Source organism: Amblyomma maculatum, chromosome 4 (genome assembly GCF_055883805.1).
Source record: "Amblyomma maculatum isolate TAMU_Amacu chromosome 4, ASM5588380v1, whole genome shotgun sequence".
NCBI classification, from domain to species: domain Eukaryota; kingdom Metazoa; phylum Arthropoda; class Arachnida; order Ixodida; family Ixodidae; genus Amblyomma; species Amblyomma maculatum.
In genome coordinates this window covers 206,190,504-206,211,024 of record NC_139347.1, presented here as the reverse complement: position 1 = coordinate 206,211,024, position 20,521 = coordinate 206,190,504, and the positions used below count along the sequence as shown (strand labels likewise).

General features: G+C 47.1%; 1 protein-coding gene across 1 annotated transcript in view; it reads right to left on the bottom strand.

Annotated features, from left to right (window-relative positions):
- Nucleotides 1-5,732: 5,732 nt before the first annotated feature.
- Nucleotides 5,733-20,521, bottom strand: part of Mulk (acylglycerol kinase-like protein Mulk) — a 28,872-nt gene continuing 14,083 nt past the window's right edge. Inside the window, exons 12-15 of the mRNA XM_084602969.1 lie at nucleotides 19,369-19,475; nucleotides 15,006-15,073; nucleotides 8,725-8,821; nucleotides 5,733-5,882 (exon numbers count right to left, since the gene is read on the bottom strand). Of these exons, the coding sequence (XP_084459095.1) occupies nucleotides 5,763-5,882; nucleotides 8,725-8,821; nucleotides 15,006-15,073; nucleotides 19,369-19,475 (392 nt within the window). The 3' untranslated portion in view covers nucleotides 5,733-5,762. The remainder of the gene's footprint in view (nucleotides 5,883-8,724; nucleotides 8,822-15,005; nucleotides 15,074-19,368; nucleotides 19,476-20,521) is intronic.

Genomic DNA, 20,521 nt, shown 5'->3' with positions numbered 1-20,521 from the left:
CGGGCGGGGGGGACGGGGTAAGATTGTACATCGGCTCACGTGTATAGTTGTAGGGACGAGGGCCACGATTGCGGCACAAACAAGCCACATGGCCGGCGACTCCACAGGCGTAGCAAATGGGTCGCTTGTCTTGTGTGCGCCATGGGTTGGAAGGCTGTAGCTGTAATCGACGGTGGAGAACCGGACGATGAGGGGGGATTGTAGGCTGCGGAGGTTGCTGATGTCCCTGAGACTCGTATAGGAGGGGAGGCCGGCTGTATACAGGGGCGACAGTGGGTGGTGGCCGCACCAAAACATCAGCGTACGTGAGAGGAGCCGCCACCAGGGGCTGCTGAGGAGGTGAAGGCAGAACCTCACCGACCTGGTCTTGTATAACACGCTGAAGGGTGGGATTGAGCGGCGGCGCAGGAGCAGGTGCTGGGGGACAGGTAGACAAAGAAAGCTGGCGTGCGACTTCTTCACGCACAAACTGTTGATTCTGCTGAAAGAGCGACTGCTGATCCAGCGCACCTTCCCCGGTGAGAGCCAAGCTGGAAAGGGTGGCCTGCTGAAGGCCAGTACGTCGTGTAGAAAGCCGCCTTTTGCGCAGCTCATCGAAGCTTTGGCAGAAGCTGATTACATCGGACACAGTTTGGGGATTTTTGGCGACGAGCATATGGAAGGCGTCATCGTCAATACTTGCATAATGTGCCCGATCTTCTCGGCGTCGCTCATGGTAGGGTTGACGCGCTTGCAGAGGTCGACGACATCTTCTATGAAACTGGTGAAGTGCTCGCCGGTTTGTTGTGCCCGATTTTGCAAGCGTTGCTCGGCGCGAAGCTTACGTATAGCGGGACGGCCAAAAACTTCGGTCAGGCTGGTCTTGAGAGCCACCCATGTAGGGATGTCACTCTCATGGTTGCGGAACCATAGATTGGCCACGTCGCTCAAATAAAAAATGACGTTTGTGAGCTTCACGCTGTCGTCCCACTTGTTGTACGCACTTACACGTTCATACGACGCCAACCAGTCTTCTACATCCGTGTCATCGGTGCCGCTGAAGATTGCTGGGTCGCGCTGACGCGCTGCACCGGCACAGATGAGAGGCGATGGGGTTGGCGGTTGGTTGGCGGTCTCAGGCATCGCGGAAGTGGTAGGCAACGCTCGGCTGCGAAGCTCCAGGTTGAGGGGATTGCTGTCACCTCCACCACTTGTAAGAGGGGTCCTTAAACAGGGCGCTACGCCGTCAACAATCAATGGAACGTTCTGCGATCAGTCGTTGCACTTTTGTAAGCGCACGCCCGAGCGTCGGAGAGAGAGCTTCATTGTCGTCTTCTTTCCTGACCGTCACGCGCGTTGAACATGATTGTCGTTCTCTTCAAAGCATCAGGCGCTGAACATATCGGAGCCCAATACCTGTTTTACACCTCATTGATATTCTTGTGGACGGAGTCTCAGTTTCTGCCCTTAATGACACTGGCGGCCACATTTCTGTTCTCAGTTCCTCGCTCCGTCGACGCCTCAACAAAGTCCTCACACCCGCTTCCTCGTCTACCGTTCATGTTGCCGATGGCAATACAGCTAGTGTCATTGGTATGTGCACTGTGAGAGTTACTATTGCTGACCGCCACATCCCTGTGCTATTTGCAGTCCTCACCAGTTGCCCTGAAGACGTTAGTATTAGGAGTCGACTTTTTATCAGAACACTCCGCTCTCATTGACTGATCTTCTGGACTGATTCATCTAGACCTGCCGCTCTGCCTTGACAACAAAGCTCCTGAAACTTCAAAGCCCCGCCTCCGCTCCGCTACATTTAGTCGCCTACCACCAGAAGCCGCAGTGTATCAGCTCACCTTTTCCCTCCGTTCCGGATGGTGACTACGTTGTTTGCCCCATAACCAATGTGACTCTTCAGCGTAACATCACTCTCCCTCACAATATAGTGTATGTAGCGAATAACAGCACTTGTATTCCAGTGCTGAACTTCAGCTCTTTTGTGCAAGTTCTTTCTGAAAGCATTTCTCTCGTCGAACTGACCCCATTGTCGGAGTTTAATGTAGCTGCTCTTTTACATGACCCTATTGCTGGAGTGCTGACACGACCTGCACCGTTCCCACCTCAGGAGGTCCGCATATCCGCATATGGTTGCTCCTGAATTGCGCCCTGATCGTGCTAAAGCACTTACGACCCTTCTGGCATTGTACAGTAATATTTTCGATTTTGGTGACCAACCCTTGGGTCAAACATCCCTCGTAACACATCGCATCGCTACTGGAGAGGCCAGCCCAATTCACAGACGACCTTACCGAGTCGCCATTTCTGAACGTCGCCTCATACAAGATGAAGTTGACAAGATGTTGGCAAGGAACATTATAGAGCCTTCTAGCAGTCCCTGGGCATCACCAGTCGTGCTTGTTAAAAAGAAGGACAATACCTGGAGGTTCTGCCTTGATTACCGACACTTCAACAAAATTACAAAAAAAGGACGTTTACCCGCTACCCAGGATAGATGATGCCCTTGACTGCTTGCACAGTGCCAGTTATTTTTCTTCGATTGATCTTCGTTCCGGTTATTGGCAGATCGCTGTCGACGAACGGGACCTTCGTAACTAACTGCCTTCGTAACGCCTGATGGCCTGTACCAATTCAAGGTGATGCCTTCTGGTCTGTGCAATGCGCCCGCAACATTCGAGTGCATGATGGATTCTCTTCTGCGCGGTTTCAAACGGATGACGTGTTTATGTTATCTTGATGACGATATTGTCTTTTCCTCAACCTTCGAGAGCCACCTCCATCGCCTTGATGCCATTCTTGGAGTCTTCCGAAAAGCTTGCCTTCAGCTTAACTCGAAGTGTAGCTTCGGCTGACGTGAACTCAAGGTGCTTGGTCACGTGGTCGACGCCCGTGGCGTTCAACCCGACCCAGACAGAATATGTGCTGTAAGTGCATTTCCTACACCCCACTGTACCAGTGACGTGCGTAGTTTTCTTGGCCTATGCTCCTATTTTCGGCGGTTTGTCTCCAACTTAGTGGAGACGGCTCGTTCCCTCACCAATCTTCTGAAGAACGACGCTCCATTTTGCTGGGACCAAGAACAATCTCAAGCCTTTTCTGCGCTCATTGCGGCCCTCACCAACCCACCCTGGCACACTTCAATCCCTCGGCACCAACAGAGGTACGCACCGACGCCAGTGGTCACGGTATTGGTGCCATTCTCACCCAACAGCAGATGGGTCGCACTCGCGTCATTGCTTATGCCAGTCGCCTTCTTTCTGCGGCTGAGCGGAATTACTCAATCACAGAACGTGAGTGCTTAGCCCTCGTATGGGCTATTACAAAGTTTCGCCCCTACTTGTTTGGCCGCCCGTTCTCTGTCATCCCCGACCACCACGCCTTATGTTGGCTTTCTACACTGAAGGACCCTACTGGTCGTTTGGGGCATTAGGCTCTCCGCCTTCAGGAATACACTTTTCCTGTCGTTCACAAGTCCGGCCGGCTGCATGCTGACGCCGACCGCCTGTCCCGCAACCCGATAGATCCACCACCTTCGAGCGAGTGTGACGATGACACATGTGTGTTGGCCATCTCTGACCTTTTAAGCATCGCCATGAACAGTGCTTGGATCCCAAGCTTTGCAGCCCCCCCATTATCAGCAAGCTCAGCACTAATCACCTTGATGCTACCCTTGCTTTGTTTGTACTCCGCAACGGCACCTTATACCGGCGGAATATGCGATCAGATGACACCGAGCTTCTGCTCGTAGTCCCTGAACGCCTGCGTGCCAACGTTCTACAGCAACTGCACAACGCACCCACTGCGGGTCATCTTGGACTATCTCGTACGTACGGCAGCGTCCGCCGCCGCTTCTTTTGGCCAGGCCTCTACCACTCTGTTTGTCATTATGTGGCTTCTTGTGACCGGTGTCAGCAATGGAAGAAGCCCTCGGTGGTGCCTGCTGGATACCTGCAGCCGATCGACATTCCAGTAGACCCGTTTTCCAGAGTTGGCCTTGATCTCCTCAGGCCTTTCCCATTGTCTGCATCAGAGAATAAATGGATTGCGGTGGCCACGAATTATACTACGCACTACGCCGTCACCCGAGCGATACCCACCAGCTGTGCAACTGATGTGGCTGCGTTTCTTCTCCACGTCGTCATCCTGCTCCATGGTGCTCCGGCCATTGTTTCCTTGCTCGAGTAGTTGACTAAATTCTCCGGTACTGCTCCATTAAGCACTATTTCACCACCGCTTACCATCCACAAATGAACGGCCTCACCGAACGCCTCAACCGCACGCTCACGGACATGTTGTCAATGTATGTATCGGATGATCGCCGTGACTGGGATGTCACTTTGCCGTTTGTAATGTTCGCATATAATTCCTCCCCTCACGACACAATGGGCTACTCACCCTTCTATCTTCTATACGGCCACGACCCTCCCTTTCCGTTTGACAGCGTACTGCGTCCCACCGTTAATGCCAGTTCCTATGTTCGTGACGCCATATCTCGAGCTGATGCCACTCGTGTTATTGCTCGCTTCCGACTAGCTTCCTCCCAAAATTCCCAGAAATTCCGCCATGATTCTTGTCACCGGGACGTCCACTACTCTACAGGCTCTTTCGTCTTGCTCTGGACTCCCGCTCGTAGAGTTGGGCTGTGTGAGCTTTTGCCACGCTACGCAGGACCCTACCGTGTTTTACAGCCAGTCACTGCAGTGACATACGAGGTCACCCCTGTGCATCCGCTGCAACAGTCCGCTATGCCACGTACTGAGATCGTTCATGTCGCCCGAATGAAGCCGTGCTACACCTGCAGTAGTTCGACATAATGCGCACTGGGACTGTGCTTTTCGTGGGGGGGTAATGTTACATATATGGCCTCCGTCGTTGAATGTTGAAGAAGACGACGATCAACAGTAGTGACACGGAAGGAAGACGAAGCTGTAGCAACGGTAGCTGGTGCTACAAGAAGATTGGCGCCTACCCGAGCATTCACTCAAGTCATCAGCCGTTGCGTTCTCGAAGTAACCTTCTTGCCACGTATCAATATTACGCATTTAGCATGCTCATACATCTTTCTTACGGGGCACTTCTGTTAAGGTGAACTTCTAATATTGCGAATAAATTGTTTTCCCTTCAAGTTCATCTTAATGGAGTCTACTGTTCTGTAAGACCTTGAGGATGATGCTGGGTTGTGAACCATTTTTCCATGTCATATTTTTTCCACCTTTCATTCATTCTTCAAATGCTGGAGCAAACTCTCACAGTGGCACTCCCGCCGAAGTCATAAAGTCATGTCACTTGTCATCTCAGAAAGGACACATCAACAGATAAAAGATTATTTTATAAGTATCTGAGAAAATTTGTGTTTTATCAAGAACCATCTTTGGGCTTTGTTCTCCAAGTACATCCATTGCTATGGTTTGCTTTACCTGCACTTCACTGCTAGCTTGCTTCCAGGTTTTGCATTAGCCACAAAAGCCACTAAGTTAGCCAAAAAAGACAGCAACAACACATAAGCAAGCTTCCCTAGGACACACAAAGTCACTGCAGCTAGAGACTATCTGACTTTGCAATAAGGTAGCAGGTCTGGTATCTTTTTAGGAATTACCACACATTTTGATTAATCCTGATTGGCTGTTGTGAGTAATCAGTAAATTTTTACTGTTTACTAACAACAAAGACACAAACTCTGGCGGTATTTCATCCGATAATCGAACTCACATTGCACTTGAAGTGAATAAAGTCAGAAATACTACAAGTGTGGCAAGCTGCCTTGTCTATTATCCATTCACATAACGATACACATTCAAAATACCAGGAACAAGCTTGAGGTGAATTCTGTCTGTCTTATACTCCACAGAGTCTATGCACACCGTTTTCTTGCTTTCTGGGCTGCCATGCTGAAAATAGAAGAACATTTTAAACAACAAAAGGTAATCAATGTGAAATGCAGATGATGCAATTATACTGCAATAAAGTAGAGGTGGACAAACATCCTTATTTTGAATACAGAGTTAATGATTTGATATTCAGTTCACAGTATTAACAGCATTTAATTCAAGAAATCGACGTTCAAGAATTCTCAGATAATCGCCAGCAATAAAATACAGTGCCAGATTTCATAAATTCAACCAAGGCATAACCAGGATATCTGGGCATATTGTCTTTCACTCTCTCTTCCCTATTTTTCAGGCTGGCCAATTGCACTAGAATGCTGCTAGCCTTGCAAAAAGCTGGAACTAGGCTTTCCTCTCTATCACATGTGATGAGAACAATAAGAATGGTCACCGACTTCAAAAGATCAAACTAGAAAGCAATTTTTTTTTCTAATCCTTTTCACAACTCCCTAAACATGAGCCATGATATGTGGGAAAGCCTATAGCGCCTGCCGACGCTATAAAGCGGAGGTGCCGAGATCAGCGTTACCAGCCGTGTTAGAGGAAAATAAAGATGTACAGCGCGTGCTCGGCACGGGCTGTTCATCTTGCAAGCCCATTTTGCATGAGTCGAGATGTCGCAGCAGACCAAGCGATCGTAGAAAAATGATGCCTTTTTGCATAATGCGTTGTAACTAATGTACCACCATGCATATGATGACTGGCATGACAACAATAGGAGGCACTGTAGCTAGGACAAAAAATATTCTGGATGCTTATTTTCAGCTTTTGAGGTTCACTGCTAGCCCGTGGCAATGGCAGCTGTGTGTCCGCACATACACCAGTCACCTGAATCCAGCTGTGCACTATATTTGTTTTCAGATGCCAAATCTGCATCGCTAGCCACAGTGTGTTTCGTTTTAAAACTGTCTCGCCATACCGATGTCAATGTGTGCTTCTTTTGCTTGCAACCATTGTCCTTCAGCATGTGCAAAATGCACACTCATGGGACAGCCGATGTTTGTGCGACTGATGCAATACAGCCTCATAAGACCTCATAGCATTTTTACATTTCTGCCAGTTTTCTTTCTTTTTTTTTTCAATGGGGGAAGGTGGGGCAGAATTGAGTGTCAGGTAATACAGTATTTCTTCTACTACCTTCACATCCAAATTTTATAGGTTTTACTAACTATTATGCTGTTTTTAGTACTTAACCTCGTGCCAATTCATGAATTTCACTTTATTACTGATTTTGCATGACCACACTGCAGGGTGCACATTTTAAGTTTCCTTTGAACCACTTCTGTATTCTACATTTCCATCAATCATATGACTCGAGGTCAAGGGGGCAGCAACACTTTCCATAACGATGTGAACTAGGAATACAGACATATATAGCACACTGTTACGCTATCTAACCAAGTGCTATCTATGTGTCATGTATTACTATATGATACTGAGTCTGCTTAGTTTTGCAGTTTCAATTGCAAAAACCACAAACTAGTTCGAAGAATAAGGACAATAAAAACAATGCCTCTTTATTTTGGTTTCCAAAATTATTAATTCAGTATTTGAAGGTTCTTTTTTGTACACATTCGTGTTGGATTAGTATTTGAAAATTCTAATATTCACATACCTCAGCAAATACGTAAAAATCAACTGCAAATATGAGTCTAAAGCTTAAAGAAATTGGCATATATATTAGAAACCCAGTATTAGCCGTATCAGATAAGCATGCCTCGAAAAACATGAATGACAGATGGCCGTTGCATTATGAGTTGCCATGACTCACATTCTAAATGCATAAAGCTTGTTTTTATTCTATAATGATTTTTCCTTCAAGAATGCTGATCTTATTCACACAAATGATACAGCAATCTCAAATACAAATATACCTTTTTGGCATGTGTATTTCTTTTCCTAGCAACGCCATTACTTCCAAAATTTTTCTTATTTTTTTCCTCGCATGCACAACAACTACATGCACCAGGACTGCACAGCAGATACCGAAAGTACACAATGAATTTTTACATTTCCTGCTCCAAGAATAATCTTATTACCTATCATCATGATTAGATACGCTGGCTAGGCACAGTCAAGTTGCAAAAAGTGAAAGTACTGAAATGAAAAATGTAACATGCAAGTGAACGTCCTAGCAGTCTGCATGAGAAACACTTGCACCTTGATGTCGCTCCCAAATAGTACTGTGTGCGGTACTCTGGCAAATGAGCTACAGCTATGGCCGTTCAATATTTGGAGGCTGAGGATTCGAATCCCACTGGTAGCATGTGGGTTGTTTTTCCTGCACTTTCTAATCGATTATCCACACCATTAATTATTATTTCGCGTTGATCAACACCAGAAAAAAAAGAACAATCCCTTATGCTTTACTTAGTGCCAGTGAGTGTTGCCTCCCTTGTAAGAAGCTTGCAGGTAAAGCACGCAAAGCAGTTTGGCGCGAGCATTTAAAAGCACTTGTGCAATTGGTGATGAAACTTAGGCTTCTCCTAAGTGCATAGAAACTTGCAATGAGTGCTGCCGAATTTTCAGATTTCTACTGGCTTCGCCCACACTATGATGCGTGTCGTCCGTTGTTGCCAGACAATGCTTTGTGAGCGATTTCATTGGTGGCAGTGGATTTCTTCCTTGAAGCAACTTTTTCTTGGCTGAAAACTTAATGTCATAGTCACAACATCATCACTGCGATGCCTGCATGTCAGCAGTTTAATGCTGGCACAAAAATACTTTGCGTTCTTCACAAGCAAGTTTCATATGTTTGTCCCATTTAATCTAGTCAACTTTTAAAACCTCCTTAACTTCCCTTTAACCTGAGCCCAATTGTGGCACAAGGTTCAGAGACACTCACCTGGGACCCGCTGGAATAATCCACAATGGCTTCGCGAGCCAAGACCTCATGCGTGGAAGAATGCGCTTCGCTCACACGGCCCGAGTACCTACGAAGACTTGTTTCATGAAAAAAAAAAATGTAGAATAATAAATCATAAGAAAAACATGCCATCTTTCTCATCTGAATCACCTTAAAGCATTTATTGCATTACTTACACTATTGAACAAAAATTAATTTTGCAACCAATTGGTCTATAATGTCAATTGCATGCACAAAAGTCATGCACTACTATACCGCAAACTCTTTTAGCTACAACAGTCGCCGACCGATATTTTGGATGCCCAATTTTCCAGACCTGCCTTAAAATCCAGAACTTGCCATGGCATCGCCACGCACTCTATAGAATCAGTGTATAACACCGACCAAAATTTCGGACGTGGTTAATTTTTCGGACTTTTTCTTTCGATTTGTGACTCAAGAGCTGCTGAAAACGCGAACAAAGCCGGTGCCATTTTGCTTTTCTGGCTGCTGCCGTTTTGGTTTTCTGCAACCTTGAAACCACAAGTCATATCATCCACTCATCCACACTCATCCATCACCTCCTCTAGAGAGATGCCTGCTGTATGCGCCGGAAACCTGCTGCCCTTACCTTTCCCTTTTTCTCCTTTCCATTTGAGGTGGTATCTAGCGATCTAGCGTTCCCGCTTCGACACCGCACCACCCCAACTCCCTTTGCAGAAATAGGGCATATCTGGCGTCATCTCTCAACGACCGCACGCAACTGAAGGCACACTGGCTTCAATGGGTAAGCGAACGATGCCGCAGGCATTTTTCTAGAGGAGATGCCATTACGTCATCAGAACCTCACATACCCGGTATAGCCTCGATAGCAGGCACCGCTTGCTGCACCATTCCGCCAGTGCCTGCTCTGCCGTGCTGCCGTCGTGCACAGTCATCAATCGCCACGGTCGCCATTCATGTGTGATGTGTTGTGCTGTACGACGTCCCCACTACAGCCCATGGACCAAGGCGTTATCCGAACACTCAAGCACCTCTATCAGTCACGCGTGTTCAGTCGCATGGTGTTATGCGTGGACAGCGGCAAAACCTAGCGTCAACTTGTCTGCACTCTGCATGCTTTCCGATGCATGGATGGCGGTGACCGAGGAGATATTGCAGAACTGCTTCCGCCACGCAGGTTTCGTGATAAGAGATTAAGTGCCGTCGTCATCCTATGATAGTGCCAGTGAATCCGATCAGCCGTCTTCATCTCCTGACCTCATGACCTCATCTAGCACTTGCGCGCTGCAGGAGCAGTTCCCATGGAAGTGATGCCAGAACCTCACATACCCGGTATAGCCTCGGTAGCAGGCACCACTTGCTGCACCATCCCGCCAGTGCCTGCTCTACCGTGCTGCCGTCGTGCACAATCATCAATCGCCACGGTCGCCATTCACGTGTGATGTGTTGTGCTGTACGACGTCCCCACTACAGCCCATGGACCAAGGCGTTATTCGAACACTCAAGCACCTCTATCAGTCACGCGTGTTCAGTTGCATGGTGTTATGCGTGGACAGCGGCAAAACCTAGCGTCAACTTGTCTGCACTCTGCATGCTTTCCGATGCATGGATGGCGGTAACCGAGGAGATATTGCAGAACTGCTTCCGCCACGCAGGTTTCGTGATAAGAGATTAAGTGCCGTCTCCTGACCTCATGACCTCATCTAGCACTTGCGCGCTGCAGGAGCAGTTCTCATGGAAGTGATGCTGGAGCAGTTTGCTAACGCTGACAACAAGATCGAGCTATGCGCTGAACTCACCGACGACGAAATTGTTTGCCAGTTGCTTGAAAGTGATGACTCGAGCTGCGACAGTGAGGAGCCAACTAGAGTGAGGATGTGCTGCCCACTAGCAGTGAATTGACCCAAGCTCTGATGGTGTTTTCGGCTGTGTACAGTGAGAATGTCACCCTCGCCAACGTGCAAGCCGACTTACTTGTACGGCAACGTAGCGGCCTGCAGAGGCATATTGACCACTTTTTTAAGCTGCTCGCTAAATAAAGTGACTTTTCTGCGTGAATTCGTTTTTTCGAACTGCCTGATTTTCCGGACGCTATCTCGGCTCCTTGAGGGTCCGAAAAATCGGTCGGCGACTGTATTTACACCAAGAGCCATTACAAAATGGAACCACTTTTCTCCCACAACCCTGCTTTTTAAATGACCTGCAGTATGTCTTTATTGCATGTAAGGATTCCTCTCACATACTTTTGTATCTTTGAAAATTCTTCTAATTGTCCTGCCAACAACTAAAACTGTCCCTACTTTACACCTGTTTGTTTATATTTGTTTTACCCTCACGGCTTACAAAAGCACTGTAGAGGGGAGGGGCAAAAAAAATATACAAAGAAGTACACATAGTCTTCAATATAAAAAGTTAAACAAGGAAACATAAAAGGAAACAGTAGCACTTATATTGCAAAGTTTGCAAATGGCTAAAACAGGTCAGTGCATATCAAGCCAACTGGGAAAAAAAAAAGAAAATGCTCGAAGGCAAACAGATTGAATGCCAAACACAAGCAAGAAAAAGAGAAAAGAGAATAATTAAAGAATATTTGTAAGTGCTGCATGAAAGAAAGAGTTATCGCTGATAGTGACCAGGGCAGCAGGCAAGAGGTTCCAGTTTTTGGTAGAAATGAATGTGCATATGTCACTGAGCTTTGGTGAGGCAGAAACGTAAGTAGGATGCGTAATAAGGTGTGATTTGAGTTGGTTGTTATGTTGTTAGATCTTATAAAAATGACAGATTCGAGAACATTTTTACCGCACAGGCAGGGAGGACAAATTGATAATTTTTCATATTAGCGATGCTTGCAGTGCGCTGCTAGTTATAGAAAATAAAACAAACTGAATGATTTTGTACGCTTTCACGGGTGTTAATCCATGACGTATGGATGGGATCCCGTGGGCACTGACACTAAGTAAATAAATATAAGCACTATCCTCAACATTCGTTGCCAGAAAATTTCAAGGCGATTTCAAGGTAACACAGGACCGGGTTAGTTGGAGGAATATTGGAGAGGCCTTCTCCCTGCAGTGGGTATAATCTGGCTGATGATGATGATGACGATGGTGGTCGTGGTAGCAAAAAAACTGTACAAGTTCAACTATCCTTGATTCAAGTTTCACGGCCGTCAGCCATAGGCCGCAGCCACAGTCGCTGCTGCCACTTCGATCTTGACTCACTTCCGCCTCTCGGCAACGAACTAGTAGTCTGCTTCTCTTCAATAATCTCGGCAGCCTGTCTGACACGTCTGTGGTCCCTACCTTTAATGAGATGGCGTATGCGTGTGGCGTATTTACCTAGGTTACATAAAGGAACAGCGCAGATGAAACTTTACAAAGGTAATGATGTTTGCTGCATAGCTCAGGAGTGTGCTACCATTGGAACTTAATGAAGACAGCAACGTTTACAGCGCAGCATGGTAGTGAGTTGCAGCTTTACACGCGGCGTGACCGATTGTGGCGATAGCATAGTGCTCACTTGAGCCTCGTTCAGGGAAGCTGATATGTATGTTTTGGAGCGGGTTCAGAACCCAGTCGCGGCAATGTCTTCTGCGGCACAGCTGAGGCGAGGTGCAGATGAATGACCATTGAGAATGGTAGCAGTAGAGTGCATAGTGCTTTCTTGAGCGTGGTTCAGGGAAGCTGATATGTATGTTTTGGAGTAGGTTCTGAACCCAGTCGCGGCAATGTCTTCTGCGGCACAGCTGAGGCGAGGTGCAGATGAATGACCATTGAGAATGGTAGTAGAGTGCACAGTGCTCTCTTGAGCGTGGTTCAGAGAAGCTGATATATATGTTTTGGAGCGGGTTCTGAACCCAGTCGCGGCAATGTCGTCTGCGGCACAGCTGAGGCAAGGTGCAGATGAATGACCATTGAGAATGGTAGTAGTAGAGTGCTCTCTTCAGCCTGGTTCAGGGAAGCTGATACAGTACAACCTCGTTAATTCGAAGTCATCGGGACCGTGAGAAATCTTCGAATTAAGCGGGTTTTCGAATTAACCGAACACACCAAGAAATAAGACTTAGGCAAAAAAATTCGTTGCAGGAACGTGTTACCTTTATTCGGCATATTTTGAATTACTACTGAAAGTAATCAGAGATGCTGGTTTGCCGCGTCCGGTAGTTTGCGGCTCCTAAGGTCATGCTCTCGAGTTGGTCAAATAGACGAAACATCTCTGAACTTCCACCGCGGCACTCAACAAAACTGCGGATAACGTTCAGCGATCCGATAACTTCACCAAGAGCAGGTGCTCAGGGAGGCTCGTCGGTGTCGTCGTCGCTATCGTCGCTGTCATCGCGCATGTTCGTACCAGCAGTGATCTCACTCTCCAAGTCAGAGTAGCCAGTCTGCTCTTCGCTCTCAATGTTGATATACTCGGCGAAGCCGACTGCGTTGGACTCATCCTCGGTCTTCGAACAAGCGGCCAACTCGGTCTTCGAACAAGCGCTCTTGCCTGCTTCCTGGATCAAGCAGAACTTCTGCTGCAACGTTAAAGTCTTGTACTTTGGCATTTCTGCACTGCTACGGTCACAAAGCTAGCACTTCTGCACAGTCCCGCCCAAAAAAACGGCACAGTAGCCGACCCCTAACCACAGCGGACAACACAAAGAAATGGCGCTGGCGAGACCAGCGCGGCGGTGGTGGTGGCGTACTTGCAGCGTCGGAGGCACGGGGGAAGAGTGGGCGAAGCACACCAAGGGATGGAGTGGGGGCGAGGTCACGTGATAAAAACCGGTATGCCCGCCGTGTTGCAGTGAAGCACGTCTTCTCTGCTGCAGGCGCATGTTTCGGCAGTGCGCGAGGCGCACTGTGGACCGATTTTTGTGCAGACAGTGCTCCGGCTGAAGCGCTTCGCCTATAAATCATCACCATTACTATGTGGCTTTGCCTCGCGGCTCCGTAGGGCCGTCGTTTCGCCGGGTTTGCGGCGAAACATGGATCAGGCATCGCCGCATAACAGTCCAAATTTTCGAATTAACCGGGCTGGCGCAGGCCGCCTGTTCGAATTATCCGGCCAAATTTACATTGGAAAATACGGGACCGCAGAAAACTTTCAAATTATCCGGGATTTCGAATTAACCGAGTTCGAATTATCGAGGTTTTACTGTATGTATGTTTTTGAGCAGGTTCTGAACCCAGTCGCGGCAATGTCTTCTGCGGCACAGCTGAGGCGAGGTGCAGATGAATGACCATTGAGAATGGTAGCAGTAGAGTGCATAGTGCTCTCTTGAGCGTGGTTCAGGGAAGCTGATATGTATGTTTTGGAGCGGATTCAGAACCCAGTCGCGGCAATGTCTTCTGCGGCACAGCTGAGGCGAGCTGCAGATGAATGACCATTGAGAATGGTAGTAGTAGAGAGCTCTCTTCAGCCTGGTTCAGGGAAGCTGATATGTATGTTTTGGAGCGGGTTCAGAACCCAATCGCGGCAGTATCTTCTGCGGCACAGCTGTGGCGAGGCACAGATGAATGACCATTGAGAATCGTAGCAGTAGAGTGCATAGTGCTCTCTTGAGCGTGGTTCAGGGAAGCTGATATGTATGTTTTGGAGCGGGTTCTGAACCCAGTCGTGGCAATGTCTTCTGCGGCACAGCTGAGGCGAGGTGCAGATGAATGACCATTGAGAATGGTAGCAGTAGAGTGCATAGTGCTCTCTTGAGCGTGGTTCAGGGAAGCTGATATGTATGTTTTGAAGCGGATTCAGAACCCAGCCGCGGCAATGTCTTCTGCGGCACAGCTGTGGCGAGGCGCAGATGAATGACCATTGAGAATGGTAGCAGTAGAGTGCATAGCGCTCTCTTGAGCGTGGTTCAGGGAAGGTGATATGTATGTTTTGGAGCGGGTTCTGAACCCAGTTGCGGCAATGTCTTCTGCGGCACAGCTGAGGCGAGGTGCAGATGAATGACCATTGAGAATGGTAGCAGTAGAGTGCATAGTGCTCTCTTGAGCGTGGTTCAGGGAAGCTGATATGTATGTTTTGGTGCGGGTTCTGAACCCAGTCGCGGCAATGTCTTCTGCGGCACAGCTGTGGGGAGGCGCAGATGAATGACCATTGAGAATGGTAGCAGTAGAGTGCATAGCGCTCTCTTGAGCGTGGTTCAGGGAAGCTGATATGTATGTTTTGGAGCGGGTTCTGAACCCAGTTGCGGCAATGTCTTCTGCGGCACAGCTGTGGCGAGGCGCAGATGAATAACCATTGAGAATGGTAGCAGTAGAGCACATGCCGTAAAAGTGGCTCACCATTCAGAGAAAAGCTGCCACCTTCTGGAGAGTGGTGGGCTGGCCTTCAGGTTTAACGCATGCAGATCCTGAAAGGGAACCAGATGCATCAGTGAATGCAGTCAAGTGCATGCTTACAAGTGGATCTGAAATATGAGCTGTGTCTACTCATTTACTCTTGTGGCCGTTTTTGCCCGCAACACTGTGTCCATGTAAAGGGAGTTTGCACTTATGTATGTCATGCTGGAAGCATAGTATATAGAATTTACTCACATAATGCTCGCACTTTTTTTCGCAGAAAATTGATGCTAAGTGCAATAATTATGCGAGGAAAATTTCGAGCAAATGTTTTGAAATGCTAAAAGCAAATTTAAATAGGTGCGAATCGGGATTCCTAGGTCAGCTATTGTAAATATAACCATAACATTACTTTCAAGAAGAACTTACAGTTGTTATAAAAGTACAAGGTCGCCAAAAGTACAAATTGCTAAAGCACTTTATTTACCGCACGCAGCCTTATCATCACTTCCCGCGTTCCGTGGTATAATGCTCACAGCAGACCATACAGTTCTACTCTTGATCAGAGACTTGATCTGAGTCCGTATCCGCACTGCAATCGCTGTTTTCAGTAGCACACTACGCAGAACTCGTTGACGCCGAAGTGCCTGCTGGCAGTGCGGTTGCTATGCTGTAGCCTGTACTTGAAAGCTTTCAGTTTAAAAGCAGCTGTATAACTTGCGTACCGCCCCACTGCGATGTGGCACCAAGAACACGGTAGACAGTGGGACAAAGCAAGTAACATGAACGGAACAAAAGAACAATGACAACGAAACGCGGAGACACCACACAAAATAGCGACGACTATGAGCATCATGGAGGTAAAAAAAAAAAAAAAAAAGAACATAACCAATTATGACGATCTACTCGAGCACGCTATCGCCACCTGATAGCGCGTGCACACAACAAGGCCAGCTAGGTTCAGTAGTGCTCCAAAGATGGCGTTTGTTACTACTAGCAGATGATTCTCGCGATGGTAATATTGGTGGTGCGATGGTTATGTGAGGAAAAAAAATTCAGATTTTTGGCGCCCAATGTTGGGGGTGCGAGCATTATGCAAGTAAATTATATACAGTCGAACCCGGTTATATCGAACGCGGATATATCGAATTTTGGTTATATTGAACTCACGGAATATCCCCTTTAAAATCCCATGTAAAAGTATAGGAAATCCGCGTCATATATCGAACTTAATTTCACCGGTCGTTTGATATATCGAACTCCGCACCACACAATGGAAAGTATGCCTTCCCCAATGACGCTCGCATCACCCTTGGCCGTTTGCCACGTGACGTTTTCAAGCCAAGCGGGGAAGGAATGAGAGAGGACAGTTCGGCGACGGCTGGTCTGGGCAGCGCCGCGCCCATTCCCCAAAGGCGCACATGTGCAGTTATCGTTTCCCGCGCGCCAACACATGACGTTTGCAAGCCATGTGCATGGGTGTGCCCATCCTTTTGCTGAGCTATCTCTCTCCTTCAGCACGCGCTACGCATGCACCAAGCCAGCTCAGCCCGTTTTCAGACAGGCCTCGGACGCTTTCTCCAGCGTGTGTTGCGAACCCTTTGCGAGCGGCGGCTGACGTGGCTATGGCGCCTGCGAACGTTAAAAAGCGGCAGCTCTCTCTGTTCTTTTTTTTTTTTTTGCTAGTCATCCTTTCTTATTGTTGTGCTGTTCGGACGTTAAGCAGCGGCAGCTTTTTTTTTTTTTTGCGGGAGTCGCTTATCCTTGCATGTATGAATCAACGAAAGCACGCGGTCAGCTGCTGCGATCATGACGCCCGCCTCAAGCGCGGCGTGATAAATCGAACCAGGCTTGTGCAATCAAGCCATCACGGGCACTCTGCCCGTGATGGCTCCCCGCCAGTTCACTCCCCGCCACCGCAGGAGCTAACAAAAGATAAACGCGCCCCAACGTCATCGCTGCGCAGCATCTTGGCACGCTGCCAAGAAATGAGCTGTGGATGAGACGACTGAAACGGAGTGATGCGCGCCATCGACATGCAAGCGAAAACGCTTGCGATTTCTGCTGCGGCGACACAGAAACCTTGTTTTGAGCTGCCGCGGTGGCTGGAGCAGCGAGAGGGACGGAGTTCCAACAAGTTTGAAATTTTTCGCTCTGTCGCTGCCGCTCGTCGCTGAGATGGCTCAACCGCTTGCATGTGAGCGAGCTGGCCTTAACGCATTTTTTTTTTTTTTTCAAATTTTCGGTGCAAAAGTGGAGGGTGGGTTCATTATGCGAGTGGGTTGATTACGCGACAAATACGGTATCGTTTCTTCGCATCGTAAGTGCCGTCAGAAGCCGATTTCTGTATATCGAATTATCGATATATCGAACTATTTCGCGATCTCCTTCGAGTTCGATATATCCGGGTTCGACTGTACACCAAGGAAGCTCATTGCAACATACCACGAAGGTGAATGAGGCAATGCATGTATAAAAATATCCTCGCGAACAAGATCATCCAAAATTACTACTTCCAGATATTCTAAAGTGGTGGCAACTATTAATAGAGTAGAACTTCATCGATGTATAATTAAGGAGGTGTGGCATTATCTGGAAAAACGAGTGAGCCAAACCATATAACTTTGCAAAATGCAACTGTTCAATGAACTACAAAACCATTTATTCCCATCTTCAAATCATATTGAATAGAATTCCTTGATACAAGGTCTATGCAGCTCCTTTTCTAGTGCACAAATAAGTCAGTCGGCATTTGCCTTGTTTTTGGCGGGAAGGAAACCTCCCGACCCAGTCAACGAAAATGACAATAGTATGAGCAGGCTCTCTTCCTTGCTTACAGATGCACTACTCCCTGTGCGGGTGCAGTGTGGAGAAGATTCTGCCCTGCATATCTCCGACTCAGCCTGCCCTGTGCAAATGCACCATTGCGGCTCTCACAAGCCTAGCCTCATATGAAAGCAGACTGGGAAAACCACTGCTTTTCTCCTCTTCGTGTAGCACCTTCATTGTAACAGCCTGCCTGTGCATAGCCACAGCATTTGCTCATTATTTTCTTTTTTTTTTTTAGCGAGTCATGCTCTGTTCTTCAGGTATGTTCCAACTTTTCATGTCGTGTAGTCCAGGTTTGGTCCGGTTCAATGTCTGCACATGCTAGTTGGTTGCTCAGGGAATTGTACAGCCAGAAGAAGTCTATATAATCTGTTTAAATTTGCCAAAAAAAGTTGTACTTATAAGTCAGAATTGGCTCGCCCCCAGTCACTACATAGCTTTTCAGTATAGCTTTCATTCGAAGATGATGCATGCAAATATGACAGATCAAAAAATAAAGTCGGATTCCAAGCATGCAACAAGTGAAACAAGTAAATAAGATGTGCAAAAGCTTTTGCACAAAGATGAAGTTCATTCAAGCAACACTGAGTTCCCACTTCTTAACTTCTTGTTATTTAAGCTTTCAAAGGACCAAGAAAAAATGTTCTAATTAGCCAAAAGTTTGAATTATGAGAATGGGCCTCGAAGAACTGCCAAAAGCTGTTTGCATCTCAGTAATTTTACCTAATGAACACCACTATAATGTCTGTCTGCCTTTGAGAATAAACCCAAGTGAGAATCATGGTTTTTCCCAGTTTCTTCAAGTGCTTTACTTTGCTCACACTGCCTGGAATGTTGAAGAATTGCTCTAAAATTGCAAAGGCCTCCGCCTACCATTTTCGCGGTGTGACGCAACAGCAGTGGTGCCTCCACAAAAGAGCCTCGTCACGTTTTGAGGATGCTTTGCTGCACAATTTACGCACGCAGTGCAGTGAAGCTACGCACAGTTTCAGTGATTTCAGGGTGCCAGAAGCAACATGTGGATGCACACGCAGGATATACACATAAGCATTAGAGCAACAATATGCAAATCCAAAATAAAAGAATTTATTGCCAATACATGTGCCCGATCACAGCCGCCAGATAGCACGAAGTTAAAGCGAAATAGAAACTATGCGACTGAGTTATGCTTCACTAGAGGTAGCCTCTGACCGTCGTCGTGCCTGCCATAGCATGCACAAAGTTCACGAGCACCTTTTTCCATGCAATAGAGGATCGGAGAGATCTGTTTCGATGATCCCTGTCTGCATGGGTCGTACCTTGATGCGATCCCCCGCCTAAATTAACCAGAACAAGTGCAACCGGATGCTTGAATTAACGAGCGTCCGGTACCATGGACTTACATGGCCGTCGGCCGGGACCCTTGCCCCTTATTCAAATTACCCGAATTTCGGAATTAATGGGGGTCAAATGAATGAAATTGTACTGTATGTCCTGAGACATAAGCATCTGCTTTACAGCAGTGGCAGCCTCAAGCAGGCAAGCAAAACAATGTCACCTTCTTTGCAAATGCCGAAACGTCCAGCTGGCTATGTTCAGTGACCTCTTCCTGCCATGTCCCACAGTCCTCGTTGACACGCTTGCTGAGGTCGATTGGAGACTCACCTGCAGAAGACGCAAGACAAATTTCAGCATGATGAAGAAAGAATAAATATGCCCCCTTTGTGAAATAAACCTATCTCTTTCTCAAGCCTGGTCGGTACTTTCGATCCTGATAATCCAATGCAGTCGAGTCTGACCACACCTCAACTTGAGCCAGCCCTTTAAGCACGATCAAGATTTTCATTACTCAGGAAACCTTCAAATCCAAACTAAACTTCAAATGCACAAGAAAATATTGTAGAAAAAACTTTTTAAAAAGATAACAAATTTCTGAAAACCAAGCTGCACTAAACAAAATAATACAGCACGCTTGAAACCTTGCACCTGTCTTGGCAGTAAAAACAGAAAGCTTCCAGGCAGAAAAAAAAAGCATGTGGACAGCAGCCGTATTATTGAGAAATGCATTTAACGGCTACATTTTCAGCTCCTATTGTCCATTATGGTTCCATTCACCAAGGCTACAGAACATCCAGAGGCAACCTAGTGACTATCAGAGAAGCTTAAGAAATTCTTATGTTTTTGTAGTAAGTGTTAGTTCAAAATAATGTCTGGTGAAAGAGTACTAACTGCGAACAATCTTTTTAATTTACTCCTTTCAATAACAACATTGCACAGGCACTAGATTGTTAGCATGGGAGAGCTTCTAGCACGTGTGGCCTGGCGGCAAGGGCTGCTGTTGTGGTGCAATAATACGCAGTCATTTTCGGCCACTTATTGGGCAAGTGATGCCATCTGGTGCATCCACCGTGCACCGAATTTTTTGTTTGAATCGCAATAATGGCACCACTTCCACAGAGTGTCTGAATATTTAGCTAATATAGTGTTCGTGTGTGAACGATGATTTTTTTCCTTTTCGATAGCCCACTCCTTAACTGCCACCTGTGATGAGCTACGAGCGGAACCTTCTGCGAGTGCTCCTGGCAATCGTCGAGAAAGCTATCGCCGGGAACGTGGTTGCGTTTGGCAAATTGAACAAGATGTGGTGATAGCATGTACATATGTTTTGCCATACACCGCCCAAAAGAGCATAAAAGATTTTATGGCTTTTA